The 21,144-nt window shown below is 42.6% G+C and overlaps 1 protein-coding gene across 2 annotated transcripts in view; it reads right to left on the bottom strand.

Moving 5' to 3' along the window:
* Window positions 1–12,802: 12,802 nt before the first annotated feature.
* The window catches only part of Nalf1 (NALCN channel auxiliary factor 1), a 434,221-nt gene continuing 425,879 nt past the window's right edge, over window positions 12,803–21,144 (bottom strand). Inside the window, exons 3-4 of one of the 2 annotated variants that reach the window (XM_050136865.1) lie at window positions 16,181–16,227; window positions 14,778–14,917 (exon numbers count right to left, since the gene is read on the bottom strand). In XM_050136865.1, the coding sequence (XP_049992822.1) occupies window positions 16,205–16,227 (23 nt within the window). In that variant the 3' untranslated portion in view covers window positions 14,778–14,917; window positions 16,181–16,204. Of the gene's footprint in view, window positions 14,918–16,180; window positions 16,228–21,144 lie in introns of both variants that reach the window. The other variant, XM_050136864.1, reaches the window with a different exon arrangement.

Raw genomic sequence — 21,144 nt, 5'->3', positions numbered from 1 at the left:
AGGCGTCATGAGGCTTAGAAAAGGGAAAATCCCCAGGGAGGATCTCTAATCCCAAGTTAGAAAGAAAATATCAGAACTCTCAATATCTAGGACAAACTCATTTAAGTTCACCTGGGACACAAAGGAAAGAATCAGTGGCTAAGTAGCTCTTCTGGGAAGTCAGTTCCTGATCGGGTGCTGGTTAGAGTAATGGGCTCAGAGTCCAGAGGGATTTTTCCGCAAGTAAGATCAGCAGGCCGGTGCTGCTGTGGACAGAACCAATGACAGATATCTGAATCGTTGTTAGGGTTGTCATTTTGGTTGTCAACTTGGCATACCTGGGAAGAGAAAACTTCAATTGCCCCCATCAGATGGACCTATGAGCAGACCTGTGAGGCATTCTCTTGATTGCTTATCAGGAGAGGGTCCCAGTTCACAGTTGCAGCGCCAACTCTGAGCAGGTGTCTTGAGTTCTGTAGGGAAGTTAGCTGAGCTGAAGCGAAAAGCAAGACAGTCAAGTATGTTATTTCCTGGATTTTCTCCCCAGTTGCCTGCTGTGAGTTCCTGCCTTGGCTCCTCTTGATGTAACCAATCATCTAAACAAAACCTTCCCTCCCCGGGTTAGTTTTGGTCACTGTTTTATCACAGCAACTGAAAGGGAACTAGAACAATGAAATTCTTCTTCTTGACAATGAACATCTGTGCTGTGAACCGTATGACACCACTAAGCTGCCCTGTTCACGTGTAGGTACTGACCTTATCTAGCTGATTCCAAAGTGTTTTTCTATTTTATTTTATGTATATGTGTGTTTTGCCTGAATGTATGGCTGTGCACTCCATGTGTATCTTGTGCCTGTGGAGGCCAGAAGCAGGCATCAGATCCAGGTAAAACTATACCGGTTCTGTTCCATACTCCACTCGCTACAGGAACTAGGCTGAAGATTTAAAAACATACACACAGAGACGGACAGACAGGGCCATAAAGACATCCTTGAGACAAGAATGCGAAGAATGCCCACTTTATTGTGCTCAGGGGCAGCTTATATAGGGCTCTGGCCAAGCCCAAGCTCTTGGCATCTTTCAGCTGCAGACTCATCAGAACCCACTCCCCTGTCATCAGGGTCTCGTGCTCAGAGCAGCTGCAGGCTCAGCGCAGAGGAAAATAAGTTGTTTACAGTAAATTCAGGGTCAGGTGGTCTGCAATACCCAAAACTAGCACTTGTAGATAATCTTGAGCAACCACATGGGTACTAGAAATTGAACCTGGGACCTCCGAAAGAACAGCCAGTGTTCCTGGCAGCTGAGCCATCTCCAGCCCTCACCCTTTGTATTTAAAAAGAGGCTTTGTTGAACTCAAGTAGTGGTGGAGATTAGTCTCAGACACCAATCAAATGATGCTCAAATTTGCATAGAATAATGAGATGGAAAATAATGCAAATACAATTCTTCTATAAGAAATGAACACAAGTGTTTGGTCTTCTTATTAACGGCGATCCGCATTGAACAGGAAGGGAAAATAATGCTATTTTTACCACTTAACTGCGGTCCCCCAAAGGCATGTTACAGTCCTGACTCCGCTACTATTTGGAAACGGAGTCTCTGCAGCTGGATCTCACTTAAAATGAGGCCTCTGGAAAGGTCCTCATCTGAAATGAGTGGAGACAGATTTAGGGAGGCAGCCAGAGGTGCTGCCATGAGCAGAAGAATCTGGGGATGCAGGAAGAATTCTCCCCTCTGGCCTCCCATAGGAGAGTTATCTTCCAACACCTTGATCTTGGATTCTAGTTTCTTTAAGTTTGGCTGTCCTTTTGGAGACTTTACTTGGTAGTACTACGCTTTGGCAGCCCTGGGAAATGTCTAGGATAGGTTTATGTGATCATATTTGGGGAGGAGAACGGGAAAGACATTTTTACTTATAGAAAAAATCAAAACAGCCAAAATTGTAGAATTAAAGAGTTCAGGAATTTTCTTCCCCGGAGAACTGCTCAGTCGTAGTTCTGAGGACATACAGCGCCATCTCCTGGAGAGCTGTCTTAATTACTTCATCTGCTGAAAAGGTCCTTTAACGCTTGTGAGAATAAAGGAAAAAGCAGAGTACCTACCCAGTTCAAGGCATATGGTAGGTATCTTGGGAAGAGAGCTATGTGTGCAAGCAGCCGTATGACCAAAGATGAGAGAGAGAGAGAGAGAGAGAGAGAGAGAGAGAGAGAGAGAGAGAGAGAGAGAGAATAAAGAACTCATAAGCACAGCAGGCAAGGATTAAAGGACATAATCTTTCAAAAATATTGCAAGATTCATTCAGTGCATATTATTTCAAAAGTATCACCAGACGGCGGTGGCACATATCTTTAATTCCAGCACTTGTGAGGCAGAAGCAGGCATATCTCTGTGAGTTCGAGTCCAGCCTGGTCTACAGAACAGGTTCTAGGACTAGATCAGTAGTATCTACTGGAAAACCCTGTCTCAAATCCACTCCCCCCACAAAAAAGTATCAAACTGGTAAGCCCTTTTCTTGACAAAGTATTTTATTCATAATATTTAATTCTAATTTTTAGAGACTATATAACACTATATTTGACATCTATATTCTACAAAATTTATAAATCAATATATTGTTTATATAGACACAAAATTATCTTCTGTACCAATAATCACAACCATTGATTTCTAAAGAAATACTATGAAAATATTAACAACCAAATAGTTGGTCTTATACTGTGAGCTTTCAAAATTACATACAAGGTAATTAAACAACCCGTGCATAATAATTAACCCTTCTTGATATAATCTCAAAAACGGCTTTACTTAATAAATATAAAAATACATTGATAACCACATGTATCTCTTCACATACATTAATGACTCTTGGGGGAGACTGCTTGTTTGTTTCTGACTGCCCAGAACCAAAATAATCACACAGAAACTTTATTATTTGCAATACTGTTTGGCCAAAAGCTTAAGCATATTTCAAGCTAGCTCTTATATCCTAAACAAACCCATCTCCATTAATCTGTGTATTACCATGAGTTTTGGTGGGTCCGGCAGAGCCATCTGTCTCCTGTGTTGGCTATATGGCTTCTTTTGACTCCTCCTACTCTCTCTTTGACTATCTGCTTGGAACTCCCACCTTGCCCTATTCTGCTAAGCCAATGGCCGAAACAGCTTTATTCATTAACCAATAAAAGCAACACATAGACAGAAGGACTTCCCACACCAAATGACTATTCTCCAAAGTTCAGTTTGGCTTATTTGGCCTTTGTGGAATATCCATATGAGGAAATATTGATCTCTCCTGACTTCTTCAGCTATTAGTCACTGAAATGAGGGAATGAAAGGTATTTTTGAGTGATTGTTCTTTTACTTTCACTGATCTTAAAAATTAGTGCTTGGGATCAGACTATGGACTTGCTAGGCAAGTTCTGTACCTGGACACATGAAAATCAAGATTGCAGGAGAAATCCAGGAAATATTAAGAGGAATAGCAGAGAGCTAGGAAGCCAATGGGAAAATCTAGCTCCCCAGTGGCCTGGTGGGAAGAGGTCCAGATTGGCTGAGGTGACCACTGTGACTTGTTCACTACTATACCAGTGGGGATTGTCTGTATTTATGTATGTTTTCCTGACCTAGGAACTTTAAACTTTTCTGTTTCTCTCTTTCTCCCCCCACCCCCACCATGTGTGTCTTCTGACCATCACCCCAGCTGTATTTTTGCTGTTTGTATCTCTGCTACATCAGCACTGGCACAGGTGAGGAGCCTGTCAGCTTTTTTTTTTTTTTTTCATCCATGAGATGTTGCTTACCCAGGACAGTGATAATTTCTCACCAACTTTAAAGGCAATTTGCTGAATACACAGCCTAGGATGTTTTCATAAATCTTCCTGATGTTCTGTTGTATTGTTTTTTCCAACAGTATTATTTGAAGGAAACAAAGAAAACATTCACATACTTGGTGTGTGTACGTGGGTGTCCTGTGTCTCCAGGCAGGAGACTGACATCTCATTCATGGATAGTCAAGGTGAAGATTGTCATGAAAGGGGTCACGTGAAGATTGTCGTGAATGGGATCACGTGAAGACTGTCGTGAATGGGGTAATGTTTTATAAGCTAGGAAGGACTTTTCTGATATTCTTTCTGAGTGTGTATCACCTCCAACTAATATAGGAGAAACATAAGACAAAGCCAATTCAGGAGACATAGTCCCCCATTGGGAAAACCTAACCTGCAGTGTTCATTTTGCTCAAATCTAGTATATTTATCAGTTTCCCATTTACTGCGTTTCTGTCTTGAGTAATACTTTTCTTCATATCTCTACTTAGCAGTGGAGACTCCAAGATTTTGCATTCCTTCGTGGCTGTTGAGTGGCAGCTGTGTGAATCTCTCATCAGGCCCATAGCAGAGCATCTTTTAGTTCCTAACATGGCTGGAATGTATGGTTGATTTAAGTGATTAATTGCCTAATACAGGGGAATACTAAAATAAATTCCCATTAACCAATTTTTATCACATTAGGTGACATTAAATCACCATTAGCAAGCTGCAGGGTCTCTCAAGCATGCTCTAAAAATGAAGACTTCTAATAAATGGGGTTATGTAAATGCCCATCTGGGAACCGAGTTTTAACCTTTCTACAGATCTTTTTAATGACAAATATTTTTTTAATGACAAATCAGTTCGCAGTTCCTAACTTATTTCTCGTCTGCATTCATACTCAACAAGTGATCTCTAATACTGACGATGCAGTGACTGTTTTCTAGGGAGGGCTCTGTTCGGTTTGAGACGAGTCATTTACGACACAGGCAGACTACAGACTCATTGAGTAGCTAAAGACTTGGAATGCCTGATCCTCTAGCTTCCTCCTACTCACTGCTATGTTACAGGTGTTCATGTGGCTTGGATAGGCATGACCCCATAGACTCATGTGTGTCAATGCTTGGGCCATAGGGAGGGACGCTCTTAGGAGATGCGGCTTTGTTGGAATAAGAGTAGTTTTGTTGGAGGAAGCGTGTCACTGTGGGGGAGGTCTTGGAGATTTTATAAGCTCAAGTCTGGCCCATCAGGAGACAGTTTTTCCTTCTGTGGCCTGCCGATCAAGATGTAGAACTCTTGGTCCCTTCTCCAGCACCATGTCTGCTTGCATGCTGCCGTGTTTCCTGCCATAACGATAAAGGACTAAACCTTGGAAACTATACGCCAATCCCAATTAAATGGCTGTTGGCACTGTGTCTCTTCATAGTAATAGAAACCTTAACCAAGAGAGTGCATCTCCCTGGACCAGTACGTGCGGTCCTGGGGATTGAACCCACAACCCCACGCATGCTAAGCAAGCACCTTACCAACTGAGCCACATACCCTAGCTCTTCTTGTTTAGTTTTGTCTGTTTGCTGGTGATGGAAGCCAGATGCTGTGTCCATTAAGCAGGCAATGTAACATGATCAACGACCTGGCCTCCAGGGAGTTCCTATGTTGTGTCCAAGTCACAGAAAAACATCGCCACGTTGTGTATAGCGCAAATGATTGAGAAGTTTTGCACATGAAACCTAGTGGACATTTTAAATGTACTTAATTTTGGCTTATGCTCAGAATGTAGGCTAAAGGCTGCCATGATCCAGGATGCCCGGAATCTTTGGGGTACCCACGTAACGAACAAATAAGCCAACTAGCAGCAAGGGCTTGTCAAGGCCCAACACCCAGTGCTTCCAAGGTGGAAACAGCTAATTCCAGAACACACCCTTTAAAAATGACACTTCTTTGAAGTAGAGAGATGGCTCGTGGTTAAGAACTCTTGTTGCTTGCCCTGACTAGTTTTATGCCAAATTGACATGAGCTAGAGTTATCTGGAAGGAGGGAACCTCAATTGAGAAAATGCCTTCAAAAGATCCAGCTGTAGGGCGTTTTCTTAATTAGAGTTGAAAGGGGAGGACCCAGCCAGTTGTTGGTGGGACCACTCCTGGGCTTGTGGTCCTGGGTTCTATAAGAAAGCAAGCTGAGCAAGGCATGAGGACTGTGGTGCTTTGAATAGGAATGGCTCCATAAACTCATGTGATTTGCATGGCCCATAGGGAGTGGCACTATTAGTAGGTGTGGCCTTGTTGGATGAGGCCTTGTTAGAGGAAAAGTGTCACTATGGGAGTGGATTTTGAGGTCTCATATGCTCAAGTATAGGCCCAAACCAGGGTGGAACCCAATCTCCTGCTGCTGCCTGCAGTTCGAGATGTAGAGCTCTCAGCTCTGTCTCCGGCATCATGTCTGTCTGCATGCCGCCCTCAGCTTGTACCCAGGATTCGGCCGTGCCCTGTAGCTGCCCAAGAGTTAGAATTACACATCAATTATTTTCAATGAGCAAGTACTTGGTGTGTTTTTCTTAGCCTTGGGTCTCTTAAAGTATCGCTGCCCTTCAAAATAGCAGCATTACAGTGTGGCTTGCAAAGACTTTGGGGAAACGGAAAATCAAACGGGATTGCTGGGAATGTTGTGACTTTTCAGGGAAGGGCTCATGTGACGGAGGATCATTCCAATAGCAACACAAACATAGACATTTAACAGCTGTTTCAGTAATATATGCAGGACTGGACTCATTGTGAAGGGTAAATTTGAATTTTAGTTGAAACATTTGCTTTACTAAAGCCAAAATTGTGAAGTAGAAATTTAATATTTACTGTAATATGTGAGAATCCAAATTGCTAGCCCAGAGAACAGCCAGTTACTCTTTGCACCTTTAATCTCTTCTCCTGAGAATAGTGCATCAGGGTTGCCCACAGTTCCCTTAGGTTCTTTTGATTGGAAGGACTATTTTTTTTTTTATTAATCATTGTAATGGTGTTTAGTAAAAAATTACCAAGTCTTGATTTGTCACCTAAACTTTTTCCAAGACAATATTTAGTATATTTTATAGCACTTAATGAAGTCTAGACAGCTTAGAAGCAGCGAGGCCCAGAGCTGCTAACATCAGAGGCAATCCTCCCTGGAGGGGAGCAGGTAAAGGCCACAGTTAGAAAGGGAGAGAAAGAAGGGGAAGGGGTGAGGGGCAGGCAGAGGAAGAGGAGACAGGGAAGGGGGCAGGGAGAAAGGGGGAAGGGGAAGGGGAGAAGGGGGGAAGGGAGGAGACCAGGCAGAGGAGGGGAAGGGGGCCAGGCAGAGGAGGAGAAGGAAGCAAGGGAGGAGGGCAGAGATAGGAGGAGGAGAAAGGGGCAGGGGAGGGAAGTAGGCAGAGGAGGAGAAGGAGGCAAAGCAGTGAGAGGAGAAAAAGGGGGAAGAGGAGCAGGGTAGACTAAGGAGGGGCAGGGGGAAGGGTAGAGGGCTGGCAAAGGAGGAGAAAGGGAAGGGAAGGAGAAGAGGGAACTAGGGAGGAAGGGAGAGTGGCAGAGGATGGGAGGGGAGGGATAGGGATGGAGGGTAGTGGGAGAGAAAGATGCCTAGGAGGAAGAGGGGAAATAAGTAACAAATGAATAAATTTAGATAATTACAATAGGGGGACTAAAAATGAAGAAATTTTAATCTATTGTTTTCTTAATCATAAAAATAAAAACCTAAAGATTGAAGAGAGGCCTGACAAGATAACTTATTTGGTAAAAGTGCCCCACAGTGAAGTCTGAATGTCACAGCGAGTTCAATTTCTGGAATCCACCTGGTGGAAAGAAAGAAGGACTCTTCCATGTTTTCCTCTGACCTCCACATGTGCACACACACAGACAGACACACTCAGACATAAAATAAATAAAAGGTAATAATAATAAGTGTTCAGATTGAAGGGAATCAGAAAAATATCTTCAAATCCCACAAAATTAAACAAATGACTAATTTTTTAATGAAAAATAGACGTTTGATTTAAAAACAATTGTTGACTCTAATTGTGGTGAAAATATCTGTGAATATTTTGCATACATTTTATTTTTATAAGCACAAATATCATTATGATGTGGTTTTGCATATTCACAACCTGATCTCACTCTATCGGTTTCAGAGACAAGCATTGCCTTACCTCACAGTGCTTAGACTCAGCTCCGTTTTGCACACGGCTATAGCAGATGTCCCACTGAGGTTTTCAGTGGGCTTGATTTCTTGGGCCATAGCCACTTAGAGTTCACTTACCAGCACTTTTTACATACCTTTGACTCTAAGTGAGGAAGGGAAAAGAGCAACACAGACTTTCATTCCAGTTTCTCTGAATAAGAGAACCCTTGGCCAGAGTTTCAGTAGAAGCCCAGATTAAATTACTAAACTATCACGTGACTGATCTGTGACCTCGCTAAGACAGATGCTCAGCTTTAGAGCCAAATTTGCAACATTCTTCTTCTCGTCCCCTAGGCATCTTCAGCTAGTGGTTTCCAGTCTTCTTATTAAAATGATAAAATATCCAGTCAGCACCTAATATTGCTAAGCTGCCTTCTGTCAATTATGCATGCTGTTTTTTTCTCCTTTTTTTCTCCATAGCTTTTTTGGTTCGGCCTCGAACTCACAGAGATCCGCCTGCCTCTGCCTCCCGAGTGCTGGGATTAAAGGCGTGCGCCACCACTGCCCGGCCATGCATGCTGTTCTAAACACAGCCAAGAATAAGAAGTAAAAACAAAACAGGAAGATCAGAAGTTTTCACCTCTGGAAACATAGGCATCTAGATAGGGTTCTGAAACCTACATCAACAGCTCCACCAAACCTGAGGAGAATCAATACTTACGGAGTACTTTACCCAGCTCTGTTTTGTGGTCAGTCACTAGACGGGCCAACAATGGAAGAATTGTGTCAGAAAATGAGAATAAAGTCAAGCTGCATAGTTCTGAGAGAGAAGAGCTACACGTCTTAGCAGGGGCGCTGTGCTGAAGGAGGTAGGAAGAGGGCATTGTTTGCCCTAGAACTGGAGTTACAGACGGTTGCGAGCCATCATATAGGTGCTGGGAACTGGATCCAGGTCCTCTGAAAGAGCAGCCAGTGCTCTTAATCAGTGAGCCTCCATCTTAATGATTTTAGAATATGGAATTTAAGAAATAAGGCATCTGCTTTGCTTCTGGAAAAACTATTATTACTGTTATTTGCTTTGTTCTCTATTCTTCAGCTCTCAGGCTTGTTGTTAGTACATTCGTTCTTCGTGTGTATTTACTTGGAAGTTGTATTTGAGAAAATTCAGCAAAAACAATTTAAAAATAATCATTATATATTGTATTTGTACCTGATTCAACTGTATCACACCTCATCAGCAAATCTAAGGCAAATGGAAAGTAACTTTAAGTACATTGTTAGGAGGCTATTGAGACACGGGAATGAGAGACATCTGGAAGCAAAACAATAAGAGAAAACAGGAATGGAAGAAGTAGCAGGCCCTGCCTTCTACTTAGGCTCTACATACAAATGTTAATATGCTGTAGATTTGATTCCTACTACAGCATCCCTCGTGTATCGATACACTCCAAGAAAAATGGATATAGTTGAAATTTACCCAAGGTGAAATCTATGTTCGAGTCAGCTGACTATCTGGTGCAAGAATCTTAAAGTCACCAGTGTGGCAGTGGATGAGGGTCTTAAGGTAAAGTCACAGGAGAAAGTCTACATCCTAGATCAAGGATCACAGTTCATATGTCAGTGCAAACTGTATGTTTGAAGTTGAAGTCGGAAATAAGAAGTTGCAAAACATTAGCATGAGTACATTAAAATATCCAATGAATATGCTCGATGGGAAGGGATAAGAATTAGAGAAATAAGAAAAGGTAAGCAATCGCCCTGTTTAATGCATTCACTCCAGAAGTAATTAGTCAGTGTCCTGTTTTTCACATGGTGCTTCATTCTATGGAGATTATATCATGAAATAAAGACAAAAGAGTTATTTGTTACTTTAGACATGCATTCACACTGAATACATTGACATATCTGTACTGATTGTTATTTTAAAAAAATCCAGAGGCATTAAAGGTGTACATTTTTAAAAAGCCCTCTTTTAGGCTGTATCCTTATTATTTCTACTAGTGTAGATCAGTATATATCTATCTATTGATCCTTCCATTCAACCATCTATCCATCCATTCATTCAACCATCTATCCATCCGTCATCCAGCCAGCCAGCCAACCAACTATCCATCCATCATTCTTCCATTCATTGTTCCAACCATTGATCCATCATCCATCCATCCATCCATCCATCCATCCAACTATTGATCCATCATTCATCTATCCATCTATCCATACATTCAGCCACCTATCCATCCATCATCCATTCCTGAGTGCCTTTGACCCACCCACTCGTGTGACCTGGGACTGAAGAAGTGGCCGTTGTTACTTCAAGTCTCATTGGGACGTCTTGCAGCAGGTGAAGACAGCCTTGCAGAGCCTCAAGAAAAAAAGGACATGTCTCACGTATTGATCCTTGCCTTCAGTAGTATCCCCTGGTTGAGAGGAGTAGCCGCTCATTGCAGTGATATGAGGAGACTTTCTAGACAGGTTTGGTAGTTTGTGTCTATGTGGTGGGGGTTCCTGTGAACAGTGACCAGGGGTTTTTCTTTCCCCCTTCTTCACTTCCAGTCATGTTATCCAGCATAGCCCAAGCCCTACAAGCCACATCCAGTCTGTTCCAAACATCATTAGAGCTTGGAAGATGGAAGGGATTCTGGTTATTTCCAAATTGGTTTGCCTTTACTGATGGAGACATTTCGAGGGTCTGTTTTCCATATCAGAGAAGCGCGTTGCACAAAGGTTTGCAGACCAATAATTGATCATAATGCTATGCATGTGTTGTTGTGTATGGAATAATTATCCAATTAAGGTTTTACTTATTATGTTTACACATATATTATACACACACACATATATATATATATTTATGTCTCTGTAAAGCTATGCCATAGTATATATAATACATTTCTTTTCTATATACACATGTATGTATGTGAAATCAAATACACAGCTTCGGTTTCAGGAAAAACAAGAAACACCTTTTATTTATGTGTGGGTTTAATGCTGCCAAAACCCCCAGCTCACTTAGTTACCTAAAGAGGATGAAAGTCAAGACTCGGGAAGATTAATGTTTGACTGTTCCTCAGCTATCAGATATCACCTGATAACCCGTGCCTTTTGCACATGGCTCTGACATCTAATTATATCTTCCACCTGCTTTTCTCCCCAGCAGAAGAAGCTTGTCACACATTCACGTCAGAGCCGATTCTCCTCTGCCCTTCCTTCTTCCTGTCCTGTCTTTGTTTTCCTTCTGCCATTTTTTATTTAAGATCCTAGGGTCAATGGCCCCAAAGGCATGAATTCATTAGTGAGAAACCAACGATTTTGGTAGTGATGTCACATGAAAGACTAACTTTTTCTTAATACATTGTGGTATAGGGGGACAATACCACCTTTGTAATAAAAGAAAATCCAATATAATGAATTACCACAATGTAATTAGCAGGGTGAATAATCTCTGTAGTAGTATCTGATGCTCTGCTTAGCAGGACTGGAACTCCTTACTGCAAAGGAGAGAGGGAGGTGGGGGGGGACCTCTTTCAGCCAATGGCCTTTGAGAGGCTGGATGGACCAGGTTGGGCATGACTTTGGGTACCAAAAACCCTGCGGGAGCCCCAGCTCGGTTTCTTTCCCTTGCTGGCCACACCTAGATGTTGGATTCTGTTCCTGTTTCCTCATTGTGATCCGTGAATTACCTTTCAATAAAGAACACCTTAGTATACGCTATTCGGAGGTAGTGTGGGATCATTTGATTCGGACCCCACATCTGACACGTTCACCCTCGTGTGTGAGAGAGAGTGTTTGCACGCACGTGAGCATGTGTGTGTTCTCCCTCCAGCCCTCTCATCCTCTTTTCACCTAAGCCGTGTTTCTGTTGTTGTTGTTTTTTCAAGACAGGGTTTCTCTGTGTAACAGTCCTAGCTGTCTTGGAACTAGCTCTGGTAGACCAGGCTGGCCTTGAACTCACAGAGATCTGCCTGCTTCGGCCTCTGCCTCCGGACTGCTGGGATTAAAGGCGTGGACCACCCCTGCCCAGCTCCAAGTCGTGGTTTTGCATTAACCCTTGGCAGTATATTAATTATTTCAGCTCACATCTAAAGCTGTCTTTTGTGTGTGTTCGTCTCCAAGGGAAAGAAACAAGGCTTCTCTTCCTTTCTCATTCTCCTGTTTTCACCCTAAAAGCACCGCTGCCTATCCCCTACATTTGGGGAGAAAGCATCTCGAATGGGCTGCAAAGAACATTAGGAGAAAATGAACATTTGTCCCCTCCACAATCCCTCCAGGGTTCTAGGCTTTAGTTACTACCATGCTCTTCTTTAGAAAGAAGCACAACTTCTCTTTGTACCAGCAAACAGGGGTAGCACTTTTTTCCCTGTTTACGCCGTGTTTTGCTCAAGAACGGAGATGGCTACAGCGTGACTGGAACGAGTCTGAAGGACGACGGGTGATGAAGAGTTAGCGGCTTTTCCACTGCTTGGCGGCCGCATTCCCAGAATCCAGTCACGTGCCCTCCATCCTTGGAACACAGCTCTCCAGGGGGGCCTTTCCCTTGGAGCTGTCCTTCCTTTACCTCACACGGTCAGCACGTCCTCCCAAAGCCACGGTTGCACCTTTTACTTCCCCACAGAGCACCGTGTTTTCACAAATTAGAACGTTAGCATCTGTGTCTCTGTGTGTGTCTGTGTGTGCACACCTGCAAATAAATCTCCGTTTGTAAGAGAGGGGGATTGTTTTTAAAGAAAAGGAAAAAGAAACTGGAGCGTTTTGCATTTTTTTGGTGTTTTTTTTTCTTTTTGTATTTATGCAGAGCATTTTAGGGTTTCAGTCTCAACAAAACACTAGTAAAACAAAGAATCTAGTAAAATATTTGTGCATGTACTGCTAAACAATTCTAGCAATTTTATTAAGCAATACCTTTATTATTTTTTTTAATATTCTTAACAGACTGGAACAAAACATTTTATTCAAAACAAAATATGCATACTGTACGCATGTCGCAGGGCTAAGCATGATGCAGAGGGTAGAATCTGAACGAAAACAGGTGCCCCGGGGTGTTTAATAGCTCTAAAGTTAACAACTAAATTTTGTTCACTAAGAGGATCTTGTCTATGGATTTCCTTCGTCTCTCAGCCACACAGCAAACTTACCCGAAGTGCACTTCCCAAGTGTAGTTAGAGAATAGGAAGGAATGTGAAGTGTCTTTTTAAAATTATTTGTTTTGTTTGTTTGTTTTGTAAAAACAGCCCTTATTGACTTTTCCTTCCACTGGCCCTACTGTAAACCCATACAAGCCTTTTTAGAAAGCAAATTCATATACACTCAGCAGGTGAAATGTTCCCACAAAGGAAAAAGAAATACAAACAGTGATTGGACTTATTTTTCTCAGCCGCCTAGAGCTTGCTGGAGTGAGGACGCTTCGCACGGTAGTAAAAATGGCTGATCGGTTGATTGTTTTCAAAAGGAGCGTTTCCTCTGTGATAATGCAGCGCTGTATACATTTTATACCTGGAGGAAACTGGAACCCTATGCAGGGCGATACTGGGATAAAATGGTACATATTCTGTATACTAGATCCCTTCCACCACGATAAAGGAGGAACAGAAGTCTGGATTTGTGTTCTTGGTCTCTGCTCCCATCAGTTGGAGGCAAGCGCCCTGTGTTCAAGGAGGGGCTGCTTGCTGGCCGTGAGTCGTGGGCCGTGGACCACCGACTGCTCCTGTCTGCTCCACCAGGAAGAAAGAACTGGGGATGGGCACGGGAGCGACTTGGTTCACGGGAGCGTGTTTCACTCTGTTAGTGTGATTTTATTTTTTCCCCCACATAAAACCTGTAAGCTGCCTGACTCTCTGAATGCACTGTTGGATCATCCAGATGGACCCTAGGCCCTGGCTCCCTCTGCTCGGGCTTGTGCGCGACACACACCCACCATGCGAGACACAGACAGAAGCAAGCGGATGTTGTCTGCTTGGGGACAGAAGGCGAGGGCCAGCAGGGCCTGCAGGGCGTGGCGTCCATGGGTTGGAAGGAGGCTTAGGGATTTTTTTTTATTTTTTGTTTTTTTTTTGTCTTTTTTTTTGTCGATTTTTAATTCTTTTTTGTTGTTTTTTTGTTTGTTTTTGTTTTATGTTTTTTTGTTTTTGTTTTTTATTTTTTTGCTACACCGTGAGGTTATAGCGGTCATTCCTCTATTAGAAACTGACAGGACGCAGACAGAAGTATCTGATGGACACACAATGACTAGAAATAGATAGATAGACAGTGGAGAGACTTAAGTTCACCCACAAAGAAATGCTGCAGTAACAAGTGCAGAGAAATGAAATAAAATCAAATAAACGGAAAATAAATTCAAATCGAACTAAAAGAAAAGAAAGAAGAAAAAGAAACAACAACAACAACAACAACAACAAAATAAAAACCTCCAAACGTTAAAACACAGTGTATAAAATGGTGTGAGAAACTGAGTCACTGGCAGCCTCTTAGTCGGTAAAAAGCTGCAGCTGTGTCCTTGTTGGGAATCGGGCCCATCTTGTTGAATGTTACCCACAGGTCTTGCGGGAAGTCCGAGGGTAAAGCACCCGGGTGGGTTCAGTTCCCCGGGCAGCAGCGGGTGCACATCCCGGGTGGGTTACCAATGCTCTGCGCGCAAAAGCGTGCACCTGTCCAGCCCTGCGCCTTGCGCCTTGCGCTTGCGCCCCGTGCGTGCCCCTGCTGCGCTCAATCCTCCCGGGTGGAGTTGTCCTCGAGCGTGGGGAGGCCTCCCAGGCCCAGCCCGGTGGAGTTCTGCGCTGCGGAGGCCGTGAGCACGGTGTGAAGGAGGATGAGGACGAGAACACACAGCTTGAGCCGGGCAGGGCACAGTCTCGTGGCCGAGGACACTGTGAGCGACCTCCTGGCACAGGAGTCTCTTCTGTTCACGGTCCCTTTGGATGGGGGTGCAGATTGCTCCTCGTTCCTGATGTCACAGCATTCGGGTTCATCATTGGTTAGGAAGGTTTCGTAGAGCCCTGGGAGAGGAAGAGCAGAGAGGTTAGAGGCCAAGAATGTGGAGGAACGGAGGGGTGGGGTGGGGGAATGCAGGGGACAGTCTCATCCCAGGTGTCCTTCAGCCTTCAGGATTGTCCTCCCAAAGTGTGGTGAAGTGTACTTTGGGGTTCCCGCGTGGCAACAGGGTGTGCTGGGTGTTGGCAACATTCTCAGATTGACTATCAGAGCTTCTGGTTCCAGGTGGAACCACCAGAGTTTACTCAGCCACCATTCAACCCTCATCAGGAAGGCAGTCACTAACCTAATCCATGCACCAACACCAACAAGCCCTGCTGAGTGAAAGGGCTAATGGGTCAGATGCCAAGCCCTGAAAGACCTGTTTGCCCAGTTTCCCTCCGTGGACCTCATCCTGTCTGTGACCCTAAGAGACTAAGGGCATCTCCGCATCAAACCGGAAGCAGGTCCCCATTGGCTACACAGTGGATGACTCCAAGTCTTGTTGCTTTAGTAAGTTGGTGTGGACCCCCGCACTCAGAAGTTTCTGGCTCTTCCTATAGTATTTCCATCTATCCTGCAACCTGCATCTTCTAACCAACTGCTTTGATTTCCCCCGCTTCTTGTCTCTTCTAGCTGAGTTCTGATCCTTCCTCTGAAAACACACATCGCAATTTAATCCGCATTTTTGAAAATCTTAGACAAGAGAGGTGTCCCAGAATTGACTTTTTTTTTTTTCCACGTAAAGTGCTTAGCTCGGTGACTAACAAATATATTGATAATTTTGGTTAATGTTAATCCTAGTGATTAGTCAAGGTGTTTCACCGTTTCACCACGGCATTGCGCCCACCTTGTGGAATCCAAGGCATTTTCCTCACTGCTCTCCCAGCTCTATGCCCGGCAGACTCGGGAGCACTCGGTGTGAGCCAGGCTGCCCTCCCTTCCACTGATTTCCTCCATCTCATTTATCCCTCCAGAGGGGATGAGAGGTGATTCCTCGCTTGAGGTCACAGTGGCAATGGCTTACTCTTCAACACGGCCTTTCCCCGCCCCCCTTTCAATCACAGTTGCTCATTTTCATATCAACTTCCACACCCAGCTATCAACCTAAGAGCACGGACTGAACATCTGCACCTTTACTTCCCCACTGTATATCAGAATACCTCAACAAAGTAACACAGTTAATGAGCACTGGTTGTATAGGAAACTGTATATAGCACATATATTTGTTTAACGACAAAGACGCTTTTCAATAGATTAGGCTTCAATACGCGTATAGTGATGCTTACAATAGGGCATTTCTTCTTAGGCATTCAAAGGTAAACTTCACCTTCGCCTAGGAAGAATATGGAAAAAAAACTGAATTAATGAGATCTGCAGCTCCGACATTTTTATCGTATAATTTCTTTCTTATATCTCAGTGATAGACCAGTCACTTACTGAAGTATACACGGACCGTACCAGATTCGACAATGAAAAGAGGTTAAAGAGCAACACAAACAAGCCCCCTAAGATGGTTTGACCAGCACTTTAAAACACCAAGCGTTGAAACATTCTTCCCAATAAGAAAATAAGAAGTTCTCCCGATGTTACTCAGAAGTTGGGTTCTGATGTAAGCTAAAGCCATTATAGACAAAACAGCACTGTTAATGTGGGTCCATAAGCCCTTGTTTGGGATTTCCATACCTCTACTTTCTCTTTTGTCCTCTATCTTGACAATATCCCTGGGAGCCACGTACACCTTAAAGTTCCAATCACTCCATCCGACATTTTAGTGAAGGAGAACAGAATTCCTTAAGGAGAAATTCCAAGTGCTTGCTTCTCAAGGGCAACATTGGACATCTTCCAGACCCAGGAAAAAAGAAGCGGACCGAAGCCTTTGCTCCTACAGCCCTCTGCTTTCCCCAGAGGTATTTCTTTATGACCAGCCCTGCAGATTAGCTCTACACACACAGATTCATCTAAAGCAGATGTGCATGGGCCATCCTGGGAAAGACAATGGATCTCCACTGACGACTCCCACACTTGTGACTTAACCACCACTTGGACAATTAAACAGCATTCTTTTGCTGTTCGTTTGAGAAGAAAATATATGTGTTAGTAACACCTTTAATGAACAAATGCAATGATATTAATACAAGAGTAGCAATTGTGTGTTTTTATGGGGGATCAAGCAGCACTTCAATTTTCATATGTGTTGTACCAGGCTCAGATTAGGTCATTTGTCATTCCTTTATGGAAAATATTTCCAACCTGTTCTTCTAGCTTGTTGTTAGTTGGTAGCCACCGCACTGTACAGTTCCATACTAGGACATATTCCTGTTTGCAGTTTGGCACCCACTTATCATTTACCCTCCACCTGCACTGGGTGAGCACCGTTTTGCTCACAAGACCGACTCTGAGCCACACAGGAGCAACAATGCCTGTCTCCGGCACCAGGCTTATTTCAAAGAACATGATCATGTCTGCTTCTATCCACACTGTTGGAATGGCAGGATTTCCTTCCTTGCTTATGGGATGGTGTCCATGTGCACATCTATTCATACACATATTCAAATGTCTCACTCACATTCTCTAGTGAGTCCTCAGCTGGACCTTTGCCCTGTTGTTTCTTGGCTGCTGTGAAGAGTGTTCTGTGGATTTCTGACTGTGATGGCACTTTGGTTGACAGAACTTTCTGATTTCCAAATACTATTCTTAGGTACTGAGGGGGTTTGTTGTTTCATAGGATGCATGCCCAGCTTTATGAGGCTTTAAGTTTGAGCCCTAACAACCGTCTCCAAAGGAACATAAACCTTATTATATGGTTATCTTAGATATTATCTCAGCACAAGAAGGCCAGATATCTAGATGAAATCTTTATCCTCCATTATCTCTGACACCTACCATTTGAGATACTTGCATCTAGAAAGTTCAATTTTTGAATAGTTATAAAGACTTCAAAATAGTGGCTGAAAATTCCAATTGTAAAAGCCTAGAAAGTACTATAAAGAGAAACAATGTGAAATTAAATCTGACTCTACCCCCACTACCATCATCACCATCATTACACCATAATCATAATTATCATATCATAATCATCATCAAGACATCATCACATCATCACATTATTATCATGATGTCATCATCATAATTATCATATCAGCATCACATCATCATCACATGGCTATCATGACATCATCACCATGACATCATCATCACTAGATTATCATAATCACTCTCAGTATCGCATCATCATATCACCCATTATCATATCATCATCAAGACATCTTCATCACATCACAATCACCATCAAGACATCATCATAATATCATCACATGGTTATTATGACATCATCATCAAATTATAATAATCACTATCACCACATTATCATCATATCCTCATCATCACATCATCACCATCATGTCATTATTATCATCACATCATTAGTACATCATTATCACATCGTCATCATCACATCATCATCATCATCATATCATCATAACTGTGACATCATCACCATATCATCTTTGTCATCATCATCACATCAGTACATCATCATTATGTCATCATCACTACATTATTATCAATATCATCATCATAAAGGGGGAAAAGATACTACTGAACAATTTACATTTTAATGAAGGTAGAAACACACATAGAATGAATATTATTTGTAGATTTCATTTATAAAGCATTTGAATGAGCTCATGCTTTACATTTTCCTTCTGCATTTGATTTGATAGTGTTTCATATTTTGCATTTTTATTACAAGTAGGAGTAGACAGAGTATGTCTGATAATATGTAGCACAATGGTCATGGGTGTCTGCAGGGAAACAGCTTTTGCTTGACAGGGCTGTTGTACAGGCGAGCCCACAGTGGTGGGACTCAGGTGAGCTCACAGCGGTGGAACACAAGTGAACTCACAGCAGGTGGGACTCAGGTGAGCTCACAGCGGTGGAACACAAGTGAACTCACAGCAGGTAGGACTCAGGTGAGCTCACAGCGGTGGGACCTCCACAGTGTGAAGCCACTTTAGATCCCAGCACAGGGGGAGGTGAGGCTGGTGCAGTCCCACCCCATCTAAGGAGGATTGGCAACTGAGAGTTGCTGGGCTCAGCAGATCAGCCTGTGAGAGGCTGCCCCTGCTCCCGTGGATGGCCCCATACCCATGCCCACACTGGTCTCTAACCGAGCTCACTGGGTCTAAAAAAAACAGCACACAGGAAGTGAGTGACTCAGGAGTATGGGGCAAACAAGAGGGGAGGTAATTGGGATGAATTTAATAAAATTCTATCAAATCAAAATACATTATATTCATGTAGGAAATTCTCAAACAATAAAAATTTTAAAAAGAAGAACAAAATGGCTAATGTGGCAGAATTTCTAAACTTTATGAATATAATTTCTTAAAAGTATATTTCTGTCTTGTTTTTCTGATGATTGGTGCGTAGTGGGTGGTTTCTGTTGTTGGGACAGTCCCATTTGAATTGGCCTATGTTGTAGAAAGTTTTTATTTATGGGTTCCAAACTCTAAATTTACCCACATTGTTTCCTTGCTGTTCTGTTCTGCTGTCTTTCCTTGGTGAGACTTGAAGTGCTTCCTTAATTTTCATTGTGTTATTAGAGATGAACTCTAGCCCTTACTGTGTGTTATTCTTTTCATAATGCAGTAATTTCCGACTTGTGTTGTTTTAATATGTTTGATATATTTTAAGAAATACACTTGTCATTCATTCAAATTTCTATTTGTATTAAGTACAATGGTTTTTCCTGATGAAGTCTGGTCTTCACATGTGTGTCATGTGTCTTGTCACTGAACCCCTTTATCAGGTGTTAGCATGATCACATGATCTACAGTCATGGTTAGCATCTGTTTAGGTAAACTTTTGCCTGGCCAGAAAACTATCATCTGAGGAATATGTAGCTTATAAATGCTCCTGATTAGTTTTCTCTATATATTTTATGTACGCGTATATACTTATAAATATTGTAGTATGTTGGTCCTCTATGTATTTTTATGTCTTGTGAGCAGCTACAAAAATTCATCCACATTTCTGTTTCCCGGGATATTCACTACCAACCAAGAAGACCGGTACTCCGACCATACAACTGTGTTACCTTTGTTGAGGTTTTTGCCTTATGATCCTTCCCGTGGCTTTGAGTCCACTTTGTTTTCTATGAATGTTTCCTCTAGAAGCCTTAGCACATGTGCCTTTGTGTCTTATTTTACTTTCTATTCCCTCTCCACACTTTTCTCTATATTGTGCTCCATACCTCAGAGTTTCACACTGACGGAAGAACTTCGATCCCTGTCTGTCTGCCAGCTCTCTAGTACTCTCTGATCTCATCACCATACGACACGACTTCTAAGCATTTTAATATTTTAATCACCATTCTCTCTTCCATAATTTACTGTGTGAGCATACTGAAAGATACATTTTTCATAACTTTAGAAGTGCATGCTGTTATTATTTTATCAGACCTTTGCTGCTAATTGTTGGATTAAAGAGCACAGTAACTGATGAGCGGGCTGACCAGGCTTCCTCTACTGAGACAGTGTCCGACCGTGCAGCCCAGCCTGGCCTGGATGCCAAGGTTCTCCTGCCTCAGCCTGCCCGATGGGAGGACAGGTGAGCTTGACTACACCAACCTATGTTTCAAATCTATTCATTTCCCATTATCAACATTTTATGAACACCCTTTGGGTAATTTTAATGGCATTCACACATCACTTATATGCCATGATTTCTGCTTAGTTCTCGATGTAGAGATGACTTGGATGAACTCAACATCAGCAGCAGTGTTGCAGGCACAGACACAGTCAGACCCCATCTGTGAGTTCTCCTGGCAGAAGCCCTGGGCTCTTCTGCAGTCTTCACTTCAAATCCACTGGACTATCTCATCTGTCCGTTTTCCTTCCACTTGCTCTTTTTAAGCGTCTCAGTTTTAATAACGAACCACTTTTCCAGACTTCGTTACTTCTATGAATGCAGCACATCTTTAAGTTTTTATAATTTAGATTCAGTAGAATTTAGAGAAAGATAAAGGTAAAATGTTGGCTCTAACTCGATATTTTGAGCTAGGAGTCACACTAACATTTAAAAGCAATGACATTCTCTTTACTAAGACAATTTTTTGGCCATTATGAAAATCCTAACTTAATGTTTCAGAAAATGGCTTTGAAAATTGGTATTTTGACATTAATATTTCATGTTTACTACAATAGTCATCTGCCTGAATGTCACCAGTTTCTTTTAAGCTGCTGAAGTA

The sequence above is a fragment of the Alexandromys fortis genome, unplaced genomic scaffold (assembly GCF_014885135.2).
Source record: "Alexandromys fortis isolate MF-2015 unplaced genomic scaffold, M_Fortis_MF-2015_v1.1 scaffold_3, whole genome shotgun sequence".
Taxonomy (NCBI): domain Eukaryota; kingdom Metazoa; phylum Chordata; class Mammalia; order Rodentia; family Cricetidae; genus Alexandromys; species Alexandromys fortis.
This window is presented reverse-complemented; position numbering and strand designations above follow the sequence as displayed.